Consider the following 21059-nt stretch of genomic DNA (forward strand, 5'->3'; position numbering starts at 1 on the left):
TTACATTTGCAAACTACGCTGTCACAAAAACATGTGAATAACCTGAAATGTCTTAATAGAAGTAAGTACATTTTTTTGTTGTAGATCCAGGTCCATGTGTAAATGAGGATAATAACTTTATTTATGTAGCACTTTTAAAAACAGAGTTTACAAAGTGCTTTGACAGACAAAGCAGAAGGGCACAACAGCAGAATATAATTGGGAAAAAAAGATGCAAACAAAGACACGAAAACATAGAAAACAACACAACACAATAAAAGAGATATGTACAGCAAATGCGAAAACATGACACTCCGAATAAATTTGAATGTATCGAAGTAGAGATAAACTGAGGCACAATATTGTTGAAACTGCACTTATTTTTCTTAAGAAATTTCAGCTGTTTCAGGCTATTCACATTTTTAAAGAAACTTTCTAGATAATTCATTTTTAAACATTTTCATATAATTCATATAATTTTATTTTTTTTTGCTGTCCTTATTTTACTGTTCCAGCCCACTTTAGATCATATTCGGCTGTATGTGGCCCCTGAACTGAACTGAGTTTGACACCCCTAGTCTGTATCATACATGTGTTGCATGTTAATCCCTTAATGTCCACGTTTATTTACAATTATATCCTCCTGAGACCTAGGAAAGTAAAAGTTTTGGCTTTTTTAAATTAAATAATTGTCTTGTTGTGAAACAGCATAATGGAACAGTTTTTTCAGATACAATTTTTTTTTTAGTTTATGGAATGTCCTTTGCAGTAGACAGGGTTTTTATTTTAAGTAAAGCTGTGAAATTATTGTCCCCTACAGTGGACAAAAAGGCATTACTTGGTCTCAAAAGGATACACACAAAATAAATTATTTGTGTTGTTGCTGCAGATGCTAAATGAAGTGGAGATTGTTAATGTGAATATAACAGGCAATAACTGTGATGCAAATTAGTGACATTAGGCACAGTTGGCATCATGGTAATTAAACCAAATTTTCAGTCTCAGTTATGTAGGTTATTTTATTGATGCTACTACTGATCAGTTCCCCCAGTCAGCAATACAAACAAAACAAAAATGAATCCCAAAATTAGTAGAATGTCATGAAATTAATGACACCGTTCTAGAAACAGGGTGTTGAAATTAATCCATGAACGTCAGTGAGATTTATAGATAACCAGGTAACATATACATTAAGAGTGTTGAACAGCACCTCTTTACAAAAACAGAGGAATATTGATGCAGATTTGTGGCAGTAGTCATGTGTGCTGTTTTGCTGCACATGGACACTTTGGTGGTTGATGTTTCCCAGAGCCTGAAGTACAACAGTGCCACCTATCTCATTGCATTTAATTAATACTGGAGGAATATTAATATCAGTGCTACCAAGATGCAAAGCCGTCCTCCTATGTTTTCTCTTAAATCAGTGTTTTTCAACCTCCACATGGGGTCACCTGAAATTTCTAGTAATTGATAAAAACAAAAAAATAAAAGCTTACTTCTGAAATGTATATGATGAGAGACAATCACAATATATAAAAGACATGACAAACTGTGAGTCTGAAACTGAAGCACTGTGGTTCTGTTTATCTTTCAAATGTTCATTGTGGTCGGTTTGAGATGCTGCAGCTCTTTCATAATTCACAGTTTGAGTTCTTGTTTGTTCAGTATTAATTGTCAGCCTTGTAAATCTAAGCTCGACTGACTGTACATATCCTGACCAAGGAAAATCAAATTCTCACTTTGTGCAGTAATCTAAACTGAGGCGTAATATTGTTAAATTGCGTTTTTTTTTTTTTTTTTTTTTTTCATTTCAGGTTGTTCATGTTATTCACTTTTTCAAAGGGTAATTTGTACATGTAAATGGCCTCATCATGTAATTTCACTCTAAACTCAAGGCAAAAGTTTGGAGTTGACAGTATTTTTAGGTTATTGTGTTATTATTTTACAGGTCTAACCCATTTGAGATCATTTTAGCCTGTATGTGGCCCCTGAACTAAATTCCACACCCCTTGTCTAAAGTATTTGCTCTTCATTTTGCATATAATGAAGCATATAATCCAGTGTTTTTCAACCGTGGGGTCGCCTGGAATTCAAATAGGGTCGCCTAAAATTTCTAGTAACTGATAAAAAACACTTACTAATAAAAAATATATGGTGAGTTGATATAGACAATCCCAATATATAAATGACATGACAAACTGTGAGTCTGAAACTGAAGCACTGTGGTACTGTTTATCTTTCAAATGTTCATTGTGGTCAGTTTCAGATGCTGCAGCTCTTTCATAATTCACAGTTTGAGTTCTTGTTTGTTCAGTATCAATTGTCAGCCTTGTAAATCCAAGATGGACTGACTGTACATATCCTGACCAAGGGAAATCAAATTCTCACTTTGTGCAGTAATCTACACCTGGCTTTTCTGCCTCCGTCCATAATAATAATACATTATATCACAGGTGTCAAACATGCAGCCCAGGGGCCAAATCCGGCCCGCCAAAGGGTCCAATCTGGCCCGTGGGATGAATTTGTGAAATGCAAAAATTACACTGAAGATATTAACAATTAATGGTGTCAAAATCATTTTAATTCAGGTTCCACGTACAGACACATACAGTCCAATTAGATTTCAAGTGGGTCAGACCAGTAAAATATTATCAGAATAACCTATAGATGACAACCCCAAATTTGCTCTTTATTTTTTTTGGTGTAAAAAAGTAAAATTACATGAAAATGTTTACATTACCAAAGTATACTTTAACAAAAAATGTGAATAACCTGAAAAAATATGAACAAATGGAAATGTCTTAAGAAAACTAAATGCAATTTTACCAGTATTCTGCCTGATACTAAATGTTTTTTGCGATCCTAATGCACATGTGTAAATGATAAACTGATAAACTGAGGCATAATATTATTAAAATTGCATTTGTTTTTCTTCAGACTATTCAAGTTGTTCATGTTATTTAGAATTTTTAAGGAAACTTTGTCGATGTAAACCTGATCATAATATAATTTTACTTTTTTCACAGTTATCATTTTACTGGTCCGGCCCACTTGAGATCAAACTGGGCTTAATGTGGCCCCTGAACTAAAATGAGTTTGACACCCCTGCATTATATAGACTAAATGTCATCTAAAATTAATGTGTATTTGCAACATAGTATAGCAAACTATTACATGATCAGAAACAAATTAATTTTAGCCAAAAATTCTCGGGTTGCCAGAAATTTGTGACATTAAAATGGGGTCACGAGCTAAAAAAAGTCTTAAATCATAGCCAGTCCAGGTGGAACGGAATTTGTACAATCTAACAGAGTCTTTTTTCTCCTTTAAAATCAGGCTTTGCTTGCAAACCCTGTGTTCACTGCAGCCCTCAACCAGCGTCTCAACGGCACAGGGTGGACCGCCGAGCTGCTGGCCAACTTCCTGTACAACGGTCCACCCGAGGAGCGACCGGCCGACATGCCGCCTACCGACTGGAGGGACGTCTACAGAGGAGTTACTCTAATCCTGAAGCTGCTGTCCAACTTCCTCGGGGTATGTCATTGTTTTGTCTCTGCTTTTATTAAATTACCATTACCGCACAAACCTGCCTCCCAGTAATGAATTAAAGTGATCGATGATATCATGCAAACTCCGTTCTGATTAAAAGCAGGATTTAAGATTCTGATGCGTCAGCTTTACTCCCTGGATTTGTTTCCTAAAATACGATCCAGATGAGCAAACGCAGGTCATTCAGAGCCAGTTCAGCAACATTATAGAGAAAAGTTAGACTAAAGATGGTGAACTATGAAAGAGCCTGTGTCCCTAACATGACTGCGCTTTAATAAACCCTGAAGTTTTTTATTTTTAGTTTTTTTCAATTCTCTTTTTATTAGGATTTTCCATGATTCACATGTTTATTCACATAACAATTCATCCATTCATCTAAAAATTACAACTGAATCACGTGACTTCACAAACAATACAGATAAGGATGATTAGTCCTCCCTCAACAATACCAAAGATGGAATTAATACAATACAAAATTAACAACTAAACTCCCTAGAACAGGAATGCTGGGGTGCACATTTGTGATATTAAAAAATTAAAAGGAAAAAAAACATCAATACAAAAGGGTTGAAAAGGAAAAAGGGGTTGAAACCTGAAATTTTTTAAAAACAGAAATAAATGTGTTCTGAGTTTGTCACACCACAGACAATTATGTTTATCTACCTTAAAATAAAAAAAAACTACTGTAAACAAAATTAAGTGAATATCATGAATAGGTGAGCAAATGTTTCTGTTGTAGGCAAGAAAAGTGAATCAAGTAGGTATTTTAACAGTTAAAAATCCATTTCTGATTAACTGTAGGCTGTATTTATGTTTTCACTACTTTCCAATGAAACTGCACCCACTGGACATTTGAGAAACAGTAAATCCATATAGAAGTACACAGAAAATGGTCTCAGATCTGTGCAAAGTGGTGTAAATATACAGGTACAAACATAAAGGCAGAGTGCTGCACCTGCGACTGACCTCTATGGGACCAAACTATAGAAAAAATATGGACGGTCAGTGGCAACAGATGGATGATTCCTTTAAACTGATTGTGCCACCATTTACATGTAGGATGTTTGTCAGTTTAATAGATAAGTACACAAGCCGAGGAAGTTGAAGTTTGTTGTCAAACTGTTGAAACATCAAACTGTAGAACTACGTAAAGTTGTTCTAATTTAGTTTTCAGACACGTTCCTGTTTTTATTCCTATTCATACACATCAGTAATCACCCATGTAACAGTCCCTGTCACACTTCATCTATCAATAATAAATCATATTGTCACAATCATTTCAAAAGAAGTTCAAGTATTTTATTCCAGCTTTACGGGCATTAGTGTCTAAAGACAACACACCTGAATGTCACCACGGTAACATCATTATAACCATCTCTGTCTATGATCCGTTCAGTGTCGCTGATTTATCTGCAGCTTTGACATGAAAATAGTAATTTTTCACCTCGTTCTTGAAGAACAAGGTGAAATATGCCGAGGTCGTGCTTATTTTGGTGTTGTGATGTGTGTCACGACTAAAGCGAGATATACAGTCCATTGAGTGGTTTAACACAAAACTAGATTTTCTTTACCGTCTTTAACACAAATTGTAACTTTATTGGCTTGTAAAATTTTATTTTAATCTGACAAGTATATGTGTAGATGATGCATGATTCAAACAACAACAATAATAATAATAACAACAACAACAACAACAACAACAACACTGGGTTACAAAAAAATGTTTTTTGTAAGTTGTCTAGGTTTTTTCAACTGAATTAGGACCATTTTGCACCGCTAAATCCAAAAATTACATCTGTTTTTCTCAATCAGGTCAGGTTTTTTTGCTAATTTAATTTTGAAAAATTTGATCTTCTCACAAAATATAATAATTAATACCAAAATAAGATTGGTAAGCACACTTTATGAAACTTGTGACTTGATTCCTGTTAGGTACAATGGTGTATTCACCGCAGATGTAGCAGAATACGTCAGGCTTATTTTTGCAAGATCTTTGAGTCGAAGCCATTTCATTCACCTGTAATATTAAAAAAAACAATTATAAATTGGCAAAAGTAAAATCTTCAGAACTCGTTTATTGCAAGAAATAGGAAAGAATTTTGTATCATATGATGTGAAAATGCCCATAAATGTAAGCAAAAATGTTGAAACGCAAATATGTAGCATAGTTCAAAAAGTTGACGTGATTGAGCAAAATTAATGTGATTTTTGGATTCAGCACACCAAAATGATCCTAAATCAGCTCAAAAAACTTAAACAATAAATTTGTTGTTGACCAGTGTAGTAGTAGTAGTAGTAGTAGTAGTAGTAATAATAATAATAATAATAATAATAATAATAATAATAATAATAATAATAATAATAATAATAACAATAGTTTATTGCTATTAATTGTATTGCAGGTTTTTTTCCTGAAATAACATCCCACTGGGCACAACCATAAGGGATGGTTTTGTTTTTTCCTTTAAGGCCCAGTTTACACGACAACGCTCTCGGGTGAAAACAACAAAATATTTTATCAGATGTGCCTTTTCTTTAGACAGCAACAGCATTTTTTGGGGTTGAAAATGCAAAAGAGTGAAACCACCTTCAAGAGTGGAAATCTTAAAAATGCTCCACTCTCGTATCACTGTCTAAAGGGTTGAAAACGCAAAACAGAGTTTTCTCATCAAGTAGAGTTTACATCACAGGCACGTGCCAGTACAGGGAAACATGTCGGATTATTTCCCTGAGACAGACCTTCAAGTTGCCCTAGCTGCTCCAATTTACATCCAGTTGTTTCAGCAATTGTCATTTTATGTTCTGTTTCCTGTTTTGTGTTTGTATTTCGCGCTAGGAGAGAAAGGTTCTGTGCAGGTGCTTGGTCTTGGTGCTGGTGATGCCATTTACCCATCTAGCGTACATACTACATCGATATGTAGGAAATTTCACACACTTTTGCGTGTCCATCTGCATGCAGATTTTTCCCCCAAAACGCACGTCTAAACGCAGAATTAAAAGTGAGAATGCAACGCCACTTTTGCGTTTTCGGTTCAGATTATTACCATCTTAACATAGTCTCAATATAATTATATACTCAGTGCCAATGAGAATGCAACACTTGAATGTGTTTTATTGTTCCTGAGCTGCATCAATATGTTTACGTTTCACCTGTGTAAGATAATCCCAGACAATTTCTTAACAGCCTGAGACGGGTTGAGCTATTGTCACACTTGAATGAACTTGTCTGCATTCATAAGACTTGTTTTTCTCATTGCTCAGCAATGAACTGCTCAACTTAAGGAATTGTGGTCATTTAAGGAGTGGTCATGTTCTGTATATAAAGGCAAGCTGAAAAGCATGAAAATCATTTGCAATAACTCAGCGATGCCTAGACTGACACGTGACCACAGATGCCATGCTATGGGGCTCCTGGGGGCTGGAATCTCTGCTCGGCAGGTGGCGCGCCGTTTTGGATGCAATGTGTCCACCGTAGTCAGGATGCAACAGAGGCACGAAGAAACTGGCTCAGCTGCAGACAGACCTCGCCCTGGGCGAGCACGTGTGACCACGCCACAGCAGGATCGCTACATTGAGCTGCAGCACCTCCAGGACCGCTTTGTGACTTTTGGTTTTGGGGGTCCTTGAGTTTCTTTCTTTATCCTTATTTTTTGTCAACAAATTTGGATGTGATTTTTTTTTTTTTTTTTACTGTATAGAAATGGTCTATGATTAATTCCAAAGAGTTTATGGAATAAAAATCCTCATCGATTTAATGAAATATAAGAATCTTCAAGTGTTGCGTTTTCATTGGCACTGAGTATACTAATGCAGGAGGGCTTGGGAAATTACCTCAGCAAACAGTTTAACTCCAGTTTAAGCATTTAAATCCAAACCTGGTTCAGTCCTTTCATGTTTTGTAACAAATGTCTTTACAAGCTAATTTATGCATTGACTTAACTGGGATTTATAAATATTTGAAGTGTAGATCATCGAAAGAGGATGTTATGACAATGCATTTGTAAAACAATGTTAGGAGAGTTGTTTTGGTGGAACATGTGCATAGGAGGAAATGACTAAATCCCCACTAAAGAAAACATCATGTTAAAAAAATGTGTCTATGTCAAAACTTTCCATTTTTGGGGTGTAGCTGCAGTTCAGAGGTTGTTTTTCTTTTTTCATGCTGTCAAGGACTTTCAAAACGATAACACACAGATAGCAGAAGGAAGGAAAATGACAAACCTGACCCTGCACAATGGAAATATTCACACTTATTCCAACAGGGTACTTCCAGAAGGCCAGATGAGTACAAAGCAGCGAATAATAATAATAATAATAATAATAATAATAATAATAATAATAAAAAACTGTATTTGTATTGCACGTATATATTACAGCCAAGTCAACACATAAAAACACATTAAAAATAGGCAACAGCAATAAAAATTAGACAAAAGGATTAGAAATAATAAATAAAACACCAGGGATAAAATAGAAAAACATGAATATAACACAGCTATTCAAGACTTGAGTGCAGCATCAAGAAAAAAAACAGAAGTATAGCTCTTTTATTTATTGTTCTCTGTCTTATTTTGATCATTTTTTTTTTAAATAAAATAGAAAAAAAGGCTCTTTTATTCATTAAACTTCAATGTCCTTGAGTTGCCGAGCTGTCGAATGCACACAGAGATCTGACGTTGCTTCCATAACAGTCGAGTAAAAGCATTGTTATGCGTCCGACTGAGGCGAATATCAAATGGCATCTGATGCACAGTGCAGTTTGTAAGAGGAAACGCACACACTTGACATTGTTGTATTGATCTGTGGCACAGTTTGCAGCAAATCCGCTCTTTCTCTACACTGTATGATCAAATGCACGGACAAAACCCACTCACCCTCTGCCTCATGTGATCTCACAGAGGAGAGGTGAATGTACGTGGAGGCTGAAATGTCTGTGGCTTATTGTTTTTTCAGCCTTAATGAACAATAGACTGGTTAGAATGGACCACTTCAAGTTTAGTCTTATTCTTACAATGTATTTGTTCATTCAGTCAATTATGTTTTTATGTATTTGGTTATTTGGTTGGTTAGTTAAGTAGTTAATTTATTAAAAATAAAGGCATGAAATCTCAAATTTACAGAAGAATAAGACCCTTCAGGTGCAGTGAATCACCATCATCAGATCATAGTGCTTTTACAGTATCAGTTTATTTATGCATTTGATTAGTTACATGTTTACACCACATTCTTTAACTATTTGAATAGTGACAGGGACTATGTTTGACATGGTTCTAATTCCAAAACATTTAATGTAATGTGTGTAAAACCTCTTATATTAAAGCTTAACCCTTAAATGCATAAGTGTGGTCAAAAATAACCTGGTGAGGTTGTTTTCTTGCAGTATCTTTGTAATGAAAAGTTATTTCATATTCTGGGTATTCTTCAAAAAACATGTTATTGACATCAGGCCATTTAATTTTTTTACTTTTTATAGATTTCATGATTTTTTAATTTTTTTTTTAATTACTACCCCAAGCTTCCATAGGTGTGTCAAAATGACCCGCATTCATTTCCAATGGAATTTCATTGAACCTTTGATTCATTCTTCAACAAGAAAAAGGATTCACTCACTCACAAAATGGATGTTGACATTGTTCTATTGCTGTAGTATACTATATATCAAAATTTTCAAAATAATAATTAAAAAAAAAAAAAAAAAAAAGTTTTAAAAATTCAAACGTTTTTTTTTTTTTTTTTTTAAATTTTAATAATTCTTTTGTGGACCAAAATATAATACAAATGATTATTTTTAACTTGACAAAATGACAAAAGTGGCATAAAATCACATCAGTTTTAACATGGGTCATTTGTGACCCATTTATGGAAGAGTGTGGGGTCCAGTCACTTTAAAGTGTACACTTATCACATTGTAATTACTTTCAGATCCACTGTGGTCATGTACAGAGGCAAAAATTCATAAATACATAAAATATAAATATTTATTGATCTGCCTGTATATGACTTAAGCATCATATAGGTTTGTAGTTCATTATAGTGGGTGGAGTGGATAAAATATAAAAATAATTTCATCATTTAGAGCTATAACTTTTTAGATGAAAATTGGTATACTAATAAAATGTAAATATGTACACAAGTTAATTTTTCTGTAAATGAAGACCAAAGCCAAGTGAAATGTAGTGGAGGGGCATTGGTTGTTAATGAAACGGATTTAAAATCATACAAATAAATGCAGTAGGTAAATGATTTTTATCATCTGAATGATAATACAGTAAAATAGAACCTTAAATAAATAGCTATTAGACATGTGGATATTGTTTGTTCAGAGATGCATCATGATACAGATACCATAACTGAACTGAATTATGAGCCCAGATAATCTTCACATCTTTTCTTGTAATTCATATTTAGTTTTTTAATGTGTGTCATATTTTGTTCTTTACATTTACTAAATAAAGTTCAGGTTCATCTGAATGTTTGTATTACCAGATAAGTCAGTCAATGTGCAGTAATACTGATAATTCAGGACAGAATACACTGAGAATCATTGTGCTTAAGAATTGTTGACTTGTCAATCGTAATAGAATGGAATTGTGAGCTCAGTGAAGATTCTCACCTCTGGGTATTTCAACAGTTTGCTCGTTGCTTGCTTGTCTGAACAAACCGTGACTATTTGTTGTGGGACCATGTCTTTGCAAAGGTGGATTATTTCTGTGTTTGTAATTTTGAAAGGAGGCTCAGTTGTGTGCCGTGGTACAGACTACAGTGCATCCAGAAAGTATTCACAGCTTTTTTTTTTTTTTTTTCCACATTTTCTTGTGTTACAGCATGATTCCAAAATAGATGAACTTAATTTCTACTGCAGAATTATACACATGATACCTTATACTGGCCAAGTAAAAAAAAAAAAAAAAATGTATGAAACCTTTACAAATGTATTAACTGATAAAGAGCGCTACTTTTGTGGCAGTTCGCCATTGAATTTTTCTCTCCATTTACCCTTTCCTAAGTGATTTATCGCTGTTTATTGTAATATTATCCTCTTTATTTATCTTCAGTAAAAAGATATTTTTCTATGTTTAATTCACTTATCACGTAGAGTAAATTCAAAGGTTATTATATCAAAAACAGAGAAAACTGAAGAAAATGTTACTTTTTCAGCAAAATATATCATTAACTGAACATAAACCCACTGTGTCCATCCACTGTCATTTATCAAACTCCATGGGTTTTACTGGTGAAACAATGTTGTGGAAGATGACAGTGTTTCCATGGTAACTACGGAGCCTCTGAACGTCCAAATGGGTCATATCTAATGACGATGAAAAGATGACAAACTGTATTTTACACCAGTTATTCACATGTATTGATAGGATTAATGGATCAGCAGTTTTGGTTGACAATAGATGTTTGTGTCTTTATGGGTTAAAAAAAAACATCTACATGAGTATTCACAGTGTTTGCTCAATACTTCGTTGACACACCTTTGGCAGAGATTAAAGCCTCAAGTCTGTTTGAGGATGATGCTAAAAGCTTGGTACATTGATTTTTGGGCAGTTTCTCCCATACTTATTTGCCGAACCTCTCAAGCTTCATCAGGTTGGATGGGGGAGTGTTGGTCCACAGCCATTTTCAGAATTCTACAGAGATTTTTAATTGGGGTCATGTCTGGGTTCTGGTTAGGCCATTCAAGTACATTCACAGAGTTGTCCCAAAGACACTTCTTTGTTATCTGGGTTGTGTGGTTAGGATTGTAGTCTAGTTGAAACGTGAATGTTCAGCCCAGTCTGTGGTCCAGAGCACTATGAAGCAAGTCATCATCAATGATGTCTTTGTATGTTGCTGTATTCAGCTTTTCCTCGACCCGGACTAGTCCTCCAGTTCCTGCTACCAAAACTACGCCCCACCACCACCACGCTTCAGTGTACGGGTGGTATTGTGCACAAGGGGTTTCCTTCAGACATGACGCTTGGCATTCAGGCCAAAGAGTTCAATCTTTGTTTCATCAGACCAGTGAATTTCCTTACAAAATGCACCTGAAGGAGTCTCAGACCATGACAAACTGCAGGTGGGCTGTCATGTGCCTTATACTGAGGAGGAGCATCCTCTGGACACTCTCCCATACAGGGTGATGATTATCCTTCAAGAAGGTTCTTGAGTTGAGTATAGACAGGTGTGTGTCTTTATAAATCATGTCATGGGGTTTTTCTAGAAAATATTAGTAAGAGGGCGCACTCAAAACAAAATGTACATACTTGAAATTTTCCTGGAACTCGGCCTTTTTCTCGTTTTGCTTTTCCACTGAGCACTTGGTGTCATCATCAGCGCAGGACATCTGGTCTTCGTTGGTCACAGATTCCCGAGTGCCGCCGTCACAGGGCTTGGTTAGCACGTCCTTCAAAGAGGCCCCCGAACCGGCTTCATCGACCGATCCCTTGATTGTCCCAATTTCACCGTCAGAAGCAGCTTTATCCGCTTTGTGACAGAAAAAAGAAGTCATCTTCATCTCCCCAGGCAGTCTTTAGCTTTCTTCCGTTTCGTGCTGCGGGATGACATATTTAAATGCCCAAGTATCAACAAAACAACTCTCAAACTTCTTGCGTCATTTAAGGTCATTTCAAGGTCATTTAGTCTCGAGAACTCTCGTTTGGTGTAACTGTGAGCTTTGGGGTAAAAAAAAAAAAAAAAAAAAAAAATTGGAATTTCGGTAAGGGGGCGCTAGCCGAAAGTATGAGGGTGCAGTGCCCCTGTTCCCCGGTTTAGAAAAACTCTGTTTTGTCCAATTAACTGAATTTACCACAGGTCGACTCCAATCAAGTTGTGGCAACATCTGAAGGATGAGTGGAAACAGGATGCACCTGAACTCAATTCTGAGTGTCATAGCAAACACTGAATACTTATGTACATGTTATGTTTTAGTATTTTTATTTTCATTTCATCGTTGTCAGTATGAGGTATTTTGTGTAAAATTTTGAGGTAAAACATTTGTTTAATCTTCTTTGTAATAAGGCTCTAACACATGAAAATCTAATAAATGTTTAGGGCTGTGAATACTTTCCGGATGCACTGTATTTTCCTGCATCCGTCTTCCCCTCTATCCCGACTAATCTCCTGGTCCCCGTCACAGTGAAACATCCCCACAGCATGATACTAAAACCACCGTGTTTGACTGTAGGGTTGGTATTAATGAGCTGAAGTGCCTGGTTTCCTCCACAGCCGCCGTTGGGAATTGTGGACAAATAGTTCAATCTTCGTTTCATCACACCAGAGGATTTTACTTCTCATGGTGTTAGAGTTGTTCAAGTGCCTTTTGGCTGATTCCCAGTGGGTGTCATGTGCCTCTTAATGTGGATTGGCTTCCATTTCTGTGCCGCATCGATTGTTGTCTCTCTGTAGGTTCTCCCATCTCCACAAAGGAGCTCTGGAGGATCTCATTCCTAGTAATCATTGAGTTTTTGGTTTCTGCTCTGACCAAGGCCCTTCATCCCCAATTACTCAGATCAAAACGACTGCTGATGGATCCGAGCTTCTTCCACTTGGGAACAATACAACTGTACTGTGTTCTTGTCTGATTGCAGAACTGGTCTGATATACACCATCAAATGTGAGACCTTGCATTAAAAACTATTCCTAGTTATTATTTAAAATGAACAAAATGAATTACATTGGGCACAGGTTGAGCCCAGTCGAATTGTAGAAACAGCTCAAGGGCCATTGATAAAAGTAGGATGTGCAATTGAAAACTATTAGTCGTATGAAAAGGTTTCAATACTTGAAAACTGCATTTGTCAGAGAGTCTTCTATTTAACTAAAAACAAAAAAACCTCAGTGGATTGTGTGCAAAAAGGAAGTGATTTGTCTCATTTCATTTTATTTACACAGGGAAATATCAGAAGTAACATTTGATACATATATGTATACATGTTCATAAGAATATCTATCTATCTATCTATCTATCTATCTATCTATCTATCTATCTATCTATCTATCTATCTATCTATCTATCTATCTATCTATCTATCTATCTATCTATCTATCTATCTATCTATCTATCTATCTATCTATCTGTTTTTTTAATCATGTTCTTTATGTATATTATTATTTACTCTTTATCTTTTATTATAAAACTTGAATACCAATAAAAATATTGTGAAAAAAGTAGTAACATTTAACCTGAACAAGATTGAATACAGACCCAACAACAATAGTACTGATATGAAAAAACTGACATAAACAACTTAAAAAAAAAAAAAAAATCATGCATCGATCTCATGTAGTAGAAAGCAATATAATGTAAAATAAGGCTGTAAAGCATGTGATTTACAACACAACAAAGTTAAAGTTGGAGCATAATTACTGCTGCCTCCACACTTTTTTATTGGCACATAATATATATACTGTCAGACTGCAGAGCTGTATTTCTATTCGTATATTTAATGAATGAATTTTAGCTTTGAATACACTGATCATACACTGATAAAAGACTATTTAACCTGATTTATGAGCATTATGGTTACTGTGAAGTAAATCCATTACTTCACATTTTTACCCTTGAAATAATAAGAATACAGATGAGTAAACTGCACACACTTCTGTCTGTTTGCACAATATGTCATCAGACAAAACTGTGCTGAACTTGAGGAAAAATCCGCCTTCTTTACACCACCTCTCTGACCTCCCGCTGTGAACTCCGCAACTTTTCTTACCCGCGTTGCAGTTGCACAGAGAAAGTGAAGGATGTCGTTGTTAAATAAAGCAAGATGAGTAACTTGGAGAAGCTAAAACCATGCCAGTCACTCAGTGAAGTGGGCAGACTTGTCGGTTTCAGAACGTAGCCGAGCTTGTCAGACACACCCCCTCCATTTCTGAAGACAGAAACGTGTGGAGGCAAACATTTTAGATGCAGTTTGATGATCTGACGCGCAGTTTGTTTGAAGCGTGTCTCTCAGACTCATTTAATTCGCACCACAGTTTATCCAACTCTAATATGACTCGCTGTCTGGCCACTAACGTACAAAATCATGTGTTTATATCGACATGGACATCGCACAGTAATCACGTCATGTGCACCCACACAGGATGATGCAAGCAGCAGCACAACTCCACGCTTTGTCCTGGATGTTCCTTTAAATTAGGCCAGGGCAGCTTTGGAAAAACATCAGTGAAGCCAGTTCCCAGTTGAGCTCCGGTCTGATTGTTGATAACTGTCAGTTAATCCTTAGCTGCCGGCTCAGTCGTTGGAGGCAAGAAATAACTTATATAAACAGTCTTGCTTTGTGAATGAAGCTGAAAGGCATGGCCCAGGATGGATATGAATGGTTTAAAGAAATGCAAGAAAGCTGAGGGTTTTTTTTTTTTTTTCTTTCGTTTTTTTTTTTACCCTTATTCTAAAATGATAGTGGATTTAGCCAGGTTTTTCTCTGTGTATATACAACAAGTCTGGCCTCAAAGACCTAAACAGCAACCTGTGGCCACAATCATCTACTGGTATAAAATGTTCAATAACTTTTGAATCATTAATCCGTTCAATACATGCAAATAATTGAGGTAAAATGCAGTTTTCTCAGCTTTTCATAGTCATCAGATTTGGATGTTCAGAGACTCCATAGTAAACATGGAAACATTGTCATCTTCTGCAACATTTATTCCCCAGTAAAACCCATGTAGGTTTGCTGAAAGTGTTTTTTTTTCCTAAGTTTTGATAAAACAGCCTTCGAATTTATTCTGAGCTTCTACAAACCTCTGTGTAGTCACTAAATGAAATACAGGAAAAGACCTGATTTAACCCCACCCACTCCAAAAAAAAAAAAAAAAAGTGAAAAGCAGATGATAAATAGTGATAGAATATTCAGGAAAGGGGACAAATAACGCAAATCACTATCATTTTATGGAGTTGTCCAGTGATTAAACCAGGGGTGTCAACTCATTTTCTTCCAGGGGCCACATTCAGCCCAATTTAATCAGAAGTGGGCCGGACCAGTAAAATAATAGCATGATAACCAATAAATAATGACAACTCCAAATTGTTTTAGTGCAAAAAATAACATTCAATTATGCCAATATTTACATTTACAAACTATTCAAACAAAAAGGATGTGAATAACCTGAAAAAAAAAAAGGAATTTGTTAAGAAATATAAGCACAATTTTATCAATATTCTGCCTCGACTTATCATTTATACATATGCATTAAAGATCAGATCTACAAAGGCACAAAACATTTAGTAACAGGCAGAATATTGTTCATTTCTTCATTTTGTTCAAGTTATTCATATTACTGTTAAAGGATAGTTTGTTAATGTAAACATTTTCATAATTTAATGTTTTCTGCACGAAATCAAAGAGAAAAAATTGGTGTTGTCATTATTTATAGGTTACTATGATATTATTTTTGAGTTTGATGCCTTAACTTGCACTTTGCAAATTCATCCCAAGGGCCGAATTGGAACCTTTGGCGGGCCAGTTTTGGCCCCCGGGCCGCATGTTTGCCCTCTGTGGATTAAACCATTCTGAGAGCAGCTAAATAACATCTTTACTGAAAAAATTCCTTTTAAATGTGAAGCCCTGTATTTAGGAGATATCTTGTGTGATAACTGGACTCTGAAAGGTTAAAAAAAACTGTTGTCAGTGCTTTTGGCAGCGGGCAAAAAGACCACCGCTAGAAAACGGTTAAAGCCTGAAGCACTCACAACTGAAGAATGGATCGATATTGTACAGAATATTTACGTTCTGGAGAAGTCGACATTTTCTTTTAAGGGTCAAAGGGAATCTTTTTTTTTTTTTTCACTATTTGGTCAAAATGGACAGACTATGTAAAACCTGTAATTGCTGTGAATTGAATATATCTGTTATGTGAAAGCATTTACATGATATACATTATACACACCTTAATGTGTTTTATCCTGCTGAAGAAGAAGCGGAGCAAGCCCTCTCTTCCCACCCACTTGGCATAATTGTTCTTTTATTCTACAAAAAAAAAAACTTGGATTAGCAACGATTACTCTCTGGTTCACAACTGAGGTGTGGATATTGAAATGTACCTGAAAGGAAAGTTGTGTATGATTGCTTTTCCAAATAAACAAAAAATGAAAAAAAAAAAACAACAAAAAAAAAACATTCAAGACAGGTAAGTGTTGAAAAAAAAAAAAAAATTGGAAGTTACCAAAAAATAGTTGTAAGTCTAAGGTTTAGATAAACTGACACTAACACCACTGCATAAAAACATGTCAGTTCTTTCATTTTTGCTTTTTTTGTAAACTCAAGAATACACAACGATCTGAACAACATATTTGTAATTAGACATTTTAATTACAATGGGGTCAAACTAATCACTATTAACACATACTTGTAGCAAAAAGTCCAATTCATCCACGATCTGTAACGGTTATAATCAGTTTTATTGGACTTAAACTGTTGATACTGGTTGTTTTTGGAGATGCTTGGGTTCCTGTTACATTTCACATGAGGCTGGTAAAAGTGTTAAATCTGGTTTAGAATTACAAGTAGCGCATGCTTTACCTACTCTGCTACTCGTAGTTCTAGTTCAAAGGATACGCCGTGAATGCAGCATTAACCAGATCGTTGCCTCCAGCTGCCTCCATGTGGTAGTTTCTTAAATATTGAACCCTATGGCAGTCTGGATGCAGTCCTCTGGCATCATTATAGGTCCATTTTACAGAAAGTTACATAGTTTGACTCAACTTGATTCAACTAAGTAGTTCAGATCCTTCCACTGATTTATTATTGCAGTGATTAATATGTTTCACTTCTTTAACCGATGAATGAGGAGCTTCTTATTTCTTAAAGGGGTCATTTTTTTCTAAACCCACTTTTATTAGTCTTTGGCACATTTATTTGTGTATTTGGACCCTAATAGTTCATAAAGTTTGAACTTGAACATTCCAGGTGCTGCAAAGCTAGCAAAAATCGAGTGGATTTGTACAACCCACTTTAACCCTTTCATGCATGAATTATGAGAACCTTAATCATGATTTTTTCCCCTGTTTTAATTCCTCTTAAGGCATGAAAAAAAAAAACAAAAACAATGCGATTGACAGCTTTTTATGAACCTATTTTGCATGGAGTTGCAAAAATGTCCAGTCAAATGGATATGATGCGTTTAATTTTTGAAGCCAAGAAATGTGTATTTACTGGTATACTGTGAAAACTATGAAATAAAAACACTTTTAATGCTGCTAATCTGATGTTTTCTCATATTTAAACATACTCTAATACTAGTTATTACTCACTTCATGGGGATAATATGCAAACATGCCCATTTTGTTAAAGAAAAAATGATAATTACAGTCTAATAACAAATGATTTACACTCAAACGTGTTACTGCAGATCAGGTTTATCAAGAACAGCAAAGTTACATGATGCATAAGTGTCCACTGCGTAGGCTGATATGGAACTAAAACAGCAAAATCCATGAATATACAAGAGAAGAGCAGTAGAATAGCGGTCCACTGTAGTGACCACTATGCATGAAAGGGTTAATTCCTGCTAATTTGTTACGTCTATAACTAGTTGCGTCACGATATTTACGCATATAAGGTCAAGACTTCCGACGAAGCCCCTGGAGGGGGTGGGGCTTGAAGTTGCTCATTTGCATTTAAAGGGCCAGCGCTCAAAACAACCTTTCTGGTGGTGTCATTACTCAGAAATAGAATTGAATATGGACCTGTGGAGTTGAATTAATGAAGAATTCAGACCCAAGCATAGCATTTACAGTTTATGTAGACCACAGGGACATGTTTTAAAATGCATAATTACATTTTAAAAAAGATAAATATCACTTGTTTAAATAATCATCAGTTTGTAGAGAGGATAAAGATTGGACTGTTTCAATAGGAAAAGGTCTAATGTGTCCCGATTTACCCTGTTTCAGAGTGATTACCCATTATGCCTAGTGCCTATAGTCCAAGCCTGTGGGGGCAGTGCTATGATCTGGGGTTGATCCAGAGAATGATGGAAATAAATGTGATGTTGTATTATCAAAATGTTGCCTTGGTGAATGCAAGTTGTAACCACAGATGGTAGCAGACTGTCAGAGAATGGGGCTTTCTTTCTTTTCTCTTCTTGGCTAAATGTTTCTAAAATTGTAGGGTAAGACCCCTAAGGTGATGAGATTTGCCAGGGGGTCACAAAATCACTCCTGGATGTTTTTTTGTTTTTTTTCTCTCTCCTTCAGGTTAGAACATACAGCAGGTAGAACTAATGTTTTGGCGTCAGAGCATCTTGAGCTCATTTTAGGAACGTACAAAAAACAAATCCACTGCCATGATGATCTGTCAAATGACTAGACAAAGAGTTTAGTTTTGGAGAATGGATAAGTATTTTTAAAAAAACATAGTTATCTTATTGTTCTGAAAATATGTGCAATGTGCAAAGTGCAAAAATATTTGTCTTTGTAAATGAAAATGTTTGTTCTAAAAAAAAAAAATTGTTAGAATTAGAAAAACATAATTGCACGTTTAAGCTTTTTTTTTTTTTATTGAGAAGTACTATCACAGGGAGCAATTTTGTTGAGTTAATTTGTATTGCTCCAGCCAACAATTAAGTTGTTTTTAATTTTCACAATAAATTATTCAAAGAAAAGCAAAAAGAATGGTTTTAATATTAATCTGTCTGTAAAATTATTCTTGATCCATTGATACAATTTTACTAAAAGACCAAAAATAAACAACGTATGTGAATTATTTGGAAATAATTTGTGCAGAAAACGGCTCTGTTTCTGCAGACATAATCACAACAATGAGTTTTCACTTCAATTTCCTCTACTTCTTTTACAATATTTCCTTTAAATGTAACAAAAACATGTAATTAAAGTAAGAAATATAAGATGAGATATGACTTTAGTGATCTCACTGTGGGGAAACTGCAGTGTTTACAGCAGCAAAAACGCAGAAAACAGTGCAGAACACAGGCAGAACATATAAGATTAAAACAGAGATGGAAAAGTGTCTGCAATTTAAATTACTTTTTTAAATATAAGGGGCTTGTATAACCTCATAATCATAAACTTCACCTACTTGGTCCTAGTCAGCCACATTTTCTGGCGTATTTCCTCTCCCTCAGTCATCACACTGTCTAAACTTGACAGGCATTAAATTAACAGTAGCTCACAACCGACTGGGCCATCGTCTCATTGGCCGACGGCACATCCATCCATCTGATAGGCCAGATGTTTTCAGGATGACTGTGACTGCATGAAACGTGTAAACACAGTGATTTCTCTCATTCGCAGCACAACAGGCTGTGTTTTTGTGATGTGTTTATTTCATATCGTATCACAGTGTCAATGAAATTCTGATTTATCTTTCAGCACCGCTGCCTACTGCCTTCTAAACGTGTCTATAAAAAGCACTTCTGTACTCCTAGTTAGCTGAAATAAACATCTTTTCTATGACATTATTTATTTCAAGGGGTCATATTTTGCTAAACCCACTTTTATTAGTCTTTGGTACATTTATTTGTGTATTTGGACCCTAATAGTTCATAAAGTTGGAATTTGAACCCCCCAGGTGCAGCAAAGCTATCTTTATATTCATTTTGGCAAAAATTGAGTGGATTCCTACAACCTGTTCTAATTCCTGCTTAATTTGTTACATCTATAACTAGTTACGTCATGACATTTGCACATATAAGTTTCATTCATTGAATTAAATTGTTGAAAATGTACTTTTGTGCAGCTTGCAAATATTTTTCAAATACAGGGTGACACAAAAAAAGGTAACTTTTTGACAATCCAATAAAACCAAGAGTGATGGAAGAAAAATATTTTATTCATAGTAATTGAAACCTTAAAACATGCCATTTAAGAAACAATGATGGAATTTTCATTTTTTAAAAATTACTTCCTGTAGATGGCGTCCTCCTGTACGAATGCATTCTTGAAATCTGCTGTTGAGATTCCTCATTGACCGCTGCGACATCTCAGCTGGGATACTGTGAATTTCATCCTGAATTCTCTGTTTTAACTCATCCAGAGTTCTTGGTCGAGTCGTGTACACTTTACTCTTGAGATAGCCCCACAAGAAAAAATCACAAACGGACAAATCTGGCGATCTAGGGGGCCAGGGAACATTACCGAATTTTGAGTTCATACAGTTACCGAACAATTCTCGCACAGCCGCCAATGGTTACTAAAATGGGGGTGTGTTCACTTGCTCAAGGTCACTGTCTCGCAGTGCTGCCACTTGCTCATGTCTGCCAATACGCACTTCAAAAATTCCCGTTTTTTGGGTCACCCTGTAATTTAAAAAAAAAAAGAAAATTCCATCATTGTTTCTTAAATGGCATGTTTTAAGGTTTCAATTACTATGAATAAAATATTTTTCTTCCATCACTCTTGGTTTTATTGGATTGTTAAAAAGTTCCCGTTTTTTTGTGTCACCCTGTATATATTTTAATTGCAGTTGTAAATAACCTTTGAAATCTGGAGGTTTCCACTTGTTAAGCCCCTTGTGGGTTTTTGGTAAGCATCCATCACAGTTTTTTACCAACATGTATTATGTGTAAGTTTATTACAA

At 35.4% G+C, this 21059-nt stretch overlaps 1 protein-coding gene across 1 annotated transcript in view; it reads left to right on the forward strand.

Moving 5' to 3' along the window:
- Positions 1–21059, forward strand: part of LOC115438332 (phospholipid-transporting ATPase ABCA1) — a 419337-nt gene that overhangs the window by 68841 nt on the left and 329437 nt on the right. Inside the window, exon 12 of the mRNA XM_030161907.1 lies at positions 3316–3513. Within this exon, the coding sequence (XP_030017767.1) occupies positions 3316–3513 (198 nt within the window). The remainder of the gene's footprint in view (positions 1–3315; positions 3514–21059) is intronic.

This window comes from Sphaeramia orbicularis, chromosome 18 (assembly GCF_902148855.1).
Source record: "Sphaeramia orbicularis chromosome 18, fSphaOr1.1, whole genome shotgun sequence".
Lineage (NCBI taxonomy): Eukaryota > Metazoa > Chordata > Actinopteri > Kurtiformes > Apogonidae > Sphaeramia > Sphaeramia orbicularis.